The sequence below is a fragment of the Macaca thibetana genome, chromosome 1 (assembly GCF_024542745.1).
Source record: "Macaca thibetana thibetana isolate TM-01 chromosome 1, ASM2454274v1, whole genome shotgun sequence".
NCBI lineage: Eukaryota > Metazoa > Chordata > Mammalia > Primates > Cercopithecidae > Macaca > Macaca thibetana.
Window position 1 is genome coordinate 2891930 of NC_065578.1, and position 6426 is coordinate 2898355.

The following is a 6426-nucleotide window of genomic DNA, read 5'->3' on the forward strand; positions in this document are numbered from 1 at the left end:
AGCGTGGGCCATGTGCGGGCACCATGCCCCTTAGGCCCCGGAGGGGGACGGTCCCCGCGGCCGAGTCTTCGATACCCAAGATTCAGACCCAGACGCGCCCAGAGCCTCCCGTAGTCTCGTCGGCGCTGCAGCCGGGTCCCCGCGGGGCTGGGGGGCTCGTGGCGTCGTAGCGGCTCCAGCAGGGGTGAAGGAAGTCGGGGACCCTGGAGGCCCCGAGGGCGGGCCGTCTGGGGGCAGGAAGTGTAGCCCTCAGACCCTGCCCGGCCCCCTGCACCTCCAGGCCCCGGGACTGGGCGGCCTCAGGCCCCGGCCCCACTCGCCCAGCACCCAGCCACTTTTGGACTACGCACCTCCGCGCTGCTGGCTCCAGCCCTTCCCCGCGTGACCCCGCCCCCTCTCGCCCCGCCCCCGACCCCTTCCGAACCAGGCACCTCCCCGCTGCTGGCTCCCGCCCTTCCCCGCATGACCCCGCCCCCTCTCGCCCCGCCCCCGACCCCTTCTGAACCAGGCACCTCCCCGCTGCTGGCTCCCGCCCTTCCCCGCATGACCCCGCCCCCTCTCGCCCCGCCCCCGGCCCCTTCTGGACTAGACATCTCCCTGCCGCTGGCTCCAGCCCTTCCCCGCATGGCCCCGCCCACCACTCTAGCCACGCCCCCTTCCGGACCAGGTGCCTCCCGGCTGCAGGCTCTAGCCCTTCCTCGCGTGGCCCCGCCCCCGCCCTCGCCCCCTGCCCAGGCCCGGCCCCTGCGGAGCCCAGAGACGCGCGGACGCAGGTGAGGCGCGCTGGGGTCCGGGCTGCAGCTTCCCGGTGCGGCCACAGTGGGCAGGTGGGCCTGTGCGCGGCCTTGCTAGCTGAGAATTGGCGGGGGCTGGGGGCGTGCCTTGGACTGACCCCCACCGGCCTAATCCGCGGAGCGGGGCCAGGCCCGGAACTGCCCGCCCGGCTCCTTGTGGCCGCTGGGGACCCCCGACCCCAGCCACTTTCCCTTCCCAGCCCTTAGCAAGGCTGCTTCTCCGGTTATTTTTTTAGGCTCGAGGCGTCTACCGAACCTCAGCCCACGACCTGCCCCTCTGGGAGGTGCGGGCCGCGGCCAGGCTCTGACCTCAACCTGGCACAGAGGCCCCGGCCCTCAGGCAAGATTGTCCGGGTAAGTGTGGGGCCCTGAGGCGCTGTGGTGAAGAGGTCTATGCAGGGGCCGCTGTGTACCTAGGATCTTCCTGCACTCACAAACCCCCAGGAGGTGCCAGGACCCTGGAGGCTCCCAGGGCCTGGAGGGGCGTCCCCGATGGGTTTGTGCCGCCACAGCTGTGACTCTCACGTGAGTGTGGAGAGATGTTTACTGGGCAAGTGAGGGAGGCCAGCCTCAAGGGCCGGCTCTGGTGGCTTTGTCCACCGGGGTGACTTGGGAACCACGCGATCTAGGTCAGCAAGACAGGAACCCAGGATCCCAGAGTTGAATACACTGGGCTTAACCCCTCCCACCGGGAGGCCCATGATGGGCTGCTGCAGTGGACTTGGAGACTCAGCACTCCTGGGACTAATGCTGCGTGCATGTCAGGTTGCAAGGTGGCTGCTGCAGCTCCAGCCATCACATCAAGGCTAGAAGAAGGAGGTGGCTGCTGCTTCTTTCACAGAAGCAAAAGCTTCCCCATCCCCTGCTGCACCCTGGCTCCTGGCCCACAGCTGGGTGACTTGGGAAAGCAGGGGTGGTGGTATTAAGCTTGTCTTACCCCGGTCATGGCTGTTAACGGGCTGCCACATTGCTGCTGGGACCAGACTGGAATTCTGCACACCAGGTAAGAGGGCGTGAAACTTGGGTAGGCGGCTGACAGCTCCACGTGCTCTGGGAAAACAGCACCCATATTCCAGTAGAGGCTGGGCCTCCCCGGGCCTGAGTGCCAGGCTGCACTGAGCCCGGGCTCCCACCGAATGCACACTTTATGGCTTTGAGACACCTCCCTCTGCCTGTTTGGGCTTTGGGGAAGGGCAGACACGGAAGTGCCCCAGGAGTCTCAGAACTGCCTGGGGCCTGAATTTCTGAGCTGGCTTCTTGCAGGGGAGTGGCTCTTGTGTCTTTAGACCTCTGTGCCAATGACCTGGGAGGAAGGTCAGCCTTCCTTGCTGGAGGGGGCCCAGCAAAGCCTCAGCCCCTAGAAGTGAGGGGCCTGCCACTGCCTGCCCAAGGACCCCACTCCTGGGGGCCAGATGCTGAGACACTGGGGGCCTAGCAGACCGGAGAGCTAACCCCAGTCCCACAGCCTGGGTGGGTTGTCAATTTCTGGCATCCCCTCCAACCCCTGCACCCGCTTCCCCTTAGGTAAATAGGAGGTCGAAACAGAGGCCAGAGCGTAAAGGAGGTGATTAGAGTCTGGGCTGGCTCAGGCTGGCTGGGCAGCTGTGCTAGTGCTTGGAGTTCCTACTCAGTCCCCGTGGTCTCCTGGCCTCTGTGGGCACTTGGACTGCCAGGCACTGAGCTGAGTGCTGGCCTGTCCTGCAGCCACCCAGCCCACGACCCTCCTGTCTCTGTAGGGACTCCCTGAGGCCTTGAATCCACCCCGGCCCTGTGCTCAGTGCATCGTGCCCCCCAAGCCCCAGCCCTCCCAGAGGTGTGGGTGGGGGAGGGGCTGCAACCCACACAGGCCAAGGACACAGCTGCTGCCACTGCCTGAGGCCAGCCACGCATCCTCCCCAGGCAGGGACCGGTCTAGCTGTAGCCACTGCCCCAGACCTGCTGCCCTGCCCCATCCCACCCTCCCTGGGCCAGCCTCCCCAGAGGTCAGCAGGCGCCTTATCGGGCAGGGTTAAGGAGGGGGACAGTTATCAGGGGCTGCATCCTGGGTTGGGCCACAATGTCCTTGTCTCTTGAGGGTGGCAGGCTGTGCAGGCTCTCTGATAAAAGCACCCAGGAAGGGAGGCCCCTGGAGCGTGCTGGAAGGAAACACTGGCCTCCCACATGCCTGAGGGTAGGGCTTGGCCTGAGATGGAATTCCAGCGGCTTGGTCCCATCCTCCCAGCCGGTGAGGGAGCCAGCCCCTGACCCTTAGTGCCCCTCCCCTAACAGCAGCCCCAGAGGGGGTCTTTTTTTTTTTTGAGACGGAGTCTCGCTCTGTCGCCCAGGCTGGAGTGCAGTGGCGCGATCTCGGCTCACTGCAAGCTCCGCCTCCTGGGTTTACGCCATTCTCCTGCCTCAGCCTCCTGAGTAGCTGGGACTACAGGCGCCCACCACCGCGCCCGGCTAATTTTTTGTATTTTTAGTAGAGACGGGGTTTCACCGTGGTCTCGATCTCCTGACCTTGTGATCCGCCCGCCTTGGCCTCCCAAAGTGCTGGGATTACAGGCGTGAGCCACCGCGCCCTGCCTAGAGGGGGTCTTGACTACTGCCTTCCATTCGGTTGTTTTACAGTGAAGTCACAGCCTTGCCACCTGTCTTGATCTCACCACTGTGAAGGCCCCACCTCTCCTGCCGCAGCCCCACAGCATGCAGCCCCAGGAGAGCCACGTCCACTATAGTAGGTGGGAGGACGGCAGCAGGGATGGAGTCAGCCTAGGGGCTGTGTCCAGCACAGAAGAGGCCTCATGCTGCCGCAGGTAAGGGGCCTGGGGGCGGCCTGCCAGCCACAGTAGGCCGGTGCCTAACCTGCCCAACCACAGAGACGCCTGCCCTAACTCCTGCCGCCAGCCCCATCACCCTCCACCCCATCCTGGCTGGGAGCCCACGGTCCAGCGGCTCAGCAAACCGCAGCCCTTGGCCTTCCCTCTGGTTGGCTGTGGGTGGGGAGAGCTTCCTCTTCACTCCAGCAGAGCGCCAGGCCCCTCCCCCTGACCTGCACCAATGGCCACAGTCCACTTAGGGGCCCCTCACGCGGCCCTGGCCTGGGGCTCACCTCCAGTTGGTTCTCACCCCAGGATCTCCCGGAAGCTGTGCACGGGCAAGCTGGGCATCGCCATGAAGGTGCTGGGCGGCGTGGCCCTGTTCTGGATCATCTTCATCCTGGGCTACCTCACTGGCTACTATGTGCACAAGTGCAAATAAATGGTGCCCCACATGCATGCTGGGGGCTGGCTGCACATGTGAGAGCACAGGCCTGGAGAGACACCCCTGTCCATATGGACCCCCACATAGACACGGACCCCATGGCACACACAGCAAACGGCACACGCGCTGGCAGCCACGCACACGAAGACACCAGGTGCACAGCTGTCACAGGCCCCACATGAGGGCGTACCACACACCTGGCACACAGTCCTTCAAAGGACCTACAGAAAAACAGCTGGGTACACGTGGCTAGGAGGCCTGGGTCCAGCCTCAGCAGGAGCTGCAGGACACACCCAGGCTGGGCCCTGCAGCCTGGAGCCCCCAACCACAGCCTCCCCTCACCCAGAGCTCAGCCCCTTCCCTTGTCAAGGCCAGGATGAGGGGTTCCTTGGGCAGACAAACTGAGCCCACCTCCCTGGCAGCCCCCCGGGGTGGGATCCTCCCTGCTGCTTTCCTCCATGGCAGCAGTGTGCAGAGCTGTGTGGCCTGGGCAGGCTCCTGTCCTCTCTGGGCCTTTCTGAATCCTGGGTTTGTAAGGATGGCTCCAATAAGGGCTATGTGTCCCCTGCCCTTGTCTCAGATGTACCGTGTCTTCCTTAGTAAAGTGGGCACAGTTCTTCCTAGGCAGTCCACCATACGCAGGGGCTGGGTGCATCCTCTTGGGGCTGGTGGCTGCCAGGGAGGACCCAGGTCTACCCTCCCTTCCCCAGGGACGGGCCTGGCCCCTCCAAGTACTCCTTGTGGGCCAAAAGCCTGTGTACAGAGGCATTAAGCGTCTGTTGAATGAACGGTGGACGACAGCCTTTGCCATAGTTGCCCGACCAGGCATAACATCCAGGAAGGCTGTGGGAACGGCTTGTTTCCCCAGGGCAGGCCCCCTCCCATGTGGCTGTAGGAATGCACCCCTCCCAACTGGGCCCTCTGGCGAGGACACACAGCCGGCCTGGGGACCCGGATGTGGCTGGACCTCAGCTATGTCCCAGGGACTTCAGTCCCATTTCCCCTCCACCCCCATCCTGGCCTCCAGACCCAGCCTCTGGTCCCAACCTCCATTCTCTTCGTAGGTCTTTCCCGAGTCGTGTATTTGGCTCTCATCTACCACAAAAGACCCCAAAAAGCCTTGCCAGAAACATCTTAGGGAAGGGGTCCTCACCCCAGGGCTGGGGGTGGGAGACACGGGCAGCCACTATCCTCACGGGCACAGAGAAGGGGGGCCACAGGGCCAGATGAGGTTATCAGAGGGTTGAGGCTGCGCCTGCCCCAGGCCAGGTCCCGCAGAACGCATCAAGTCAGGTAAACAGGAGGGGCTGGGCCAGTCTTGGTGGGGAGGCAGACTCCACACCATCCGCCTTTTGGGCGAGCAGGCCCACTTGAGGTCTGCCTGGGGCCAGAACGGTGGCAGGTGGAGCTGCAAGGCTGATTGCACACTGCCCCAAGCCTCCTGGCTCCAAACCTGAGGAGGAAGCCCAAGGGCCTGTCCTGGGCTGGGGTCTGAAGCAATGATGCTTTCCTGGGAGCCTGTTGTTGGATGGGCCGCTGTCTGCCCCAGCCATGACAGCCTGGATCTTGGCACAAGTCTTCAAAAAGAGATCCCTACCTCTGACCTGCCACTCCCAAGGAGGGAGGGGAGTGGCCAGCTGGTGCCCTCCCTGGAGCCCAGCTTCACAGGACAGCACTGCTCTGGGGCTGCTGCAGTTTGGCTGCATGGGCCCCAGAAGGCAGCATTCTGATCTGGGGGTCCTGGGGCTGGGCATCCCCAAGAACTGGTGCGGCCCAGGAGCCAGGCGAGGGTACAGGATGGGGATGGGAGTTGTCCCAGTTCTAGTGGCCCTGGTGCTTCTGCCACGGGTCCCACATGCCAGTGATGCCCACGCACCCCCACAAATGCTCCTCCCCGCCCTGTCAGGGGCCGGCAGCAGATGGCACGGGCGGATGTCAGGGTCTGCCCCAGATCTGGCTGGCTGCATCTGGCTCCGCCCTGGCAGGGGCCCAGCATCTTCAGCCAGGGGCTCCACCAGCAGCCCTGCCAGCCCCAGCAGGGGAGGCTGCAGGCAGACACCCACGGGTGCTCACTGGGCCGGGCACTCAAGTTACCCACAGCTGCCTCTCAGGCACACTACTTGTCCCCTAAGTGGCCATGGTGGAAACAGCAGCTCCGGCCCCAGGATCCCAGGGTCATGGACCTAGGCTGAACTGGGCAGTGTCCTTACAGCTCTGGGAGGGTTGGGGAAGACGATGGGACAGGACCCTGCTAACTGGCCGCCTAGCTTCCCCTCCCAGAGACTTGTGAACAGGACGATCTGCTGTGGGTGCGTCTGAGGCCTGGGCTCCTCTGAGTGTGCACCTGGGGTATCCAGGCAGCCTGACACCTCTGGTCCATCTCGTGCTC

At 64.2% G+C, this 6426-nt stretch overlaps 1 protein-coding gene across 5 annotated transcripts; it reads left to right on the top strand.

Moving 5' to 3' along the window:
- The first annotated feature begins 609 nt into the window (after window positions 1-609).
- SMIM1 (small integral membrane protein 1 (Vel blood group)) lies at window positions 610-4093 on the top strand. Of its 5 annotated transcripts, none has more exons than XM_050805552.1 (4): window positions 632-827; window positions 1031-1148; window positions 3405-3589; window positions 3908-4093. In XM_050805552.1, the coding sequence occupies exons 3-4, from the start codon at window positions 3480-3482 to the stop codon at window positions 4032-4034; spliced, it is 237 nt and encodes a 78-aa protein (XP_050661509.1). In that variant the 5' UTR covers window positions 632-827; window positions 1031-1148; window positions 3405-3479; the 3' UTR covers window positions 4035-4093. The 5 variants fall into 5 exon arrangements, with proteins under 5 accessions (XP_050661432.1, XP_050661509.1, XP_050661580.1 ...); XM_050805623.1 differs by having other exon boundaries at window positions 632-773; XM_050805475.1 differs by lacking the exon at window positions 3908-4093 and having other exon boundaries at window positions 610-773; window positions 3405-3590.
- The last annotated feature ends 2333 nt before the right edge of the window (window positions 4094-6426 follow it).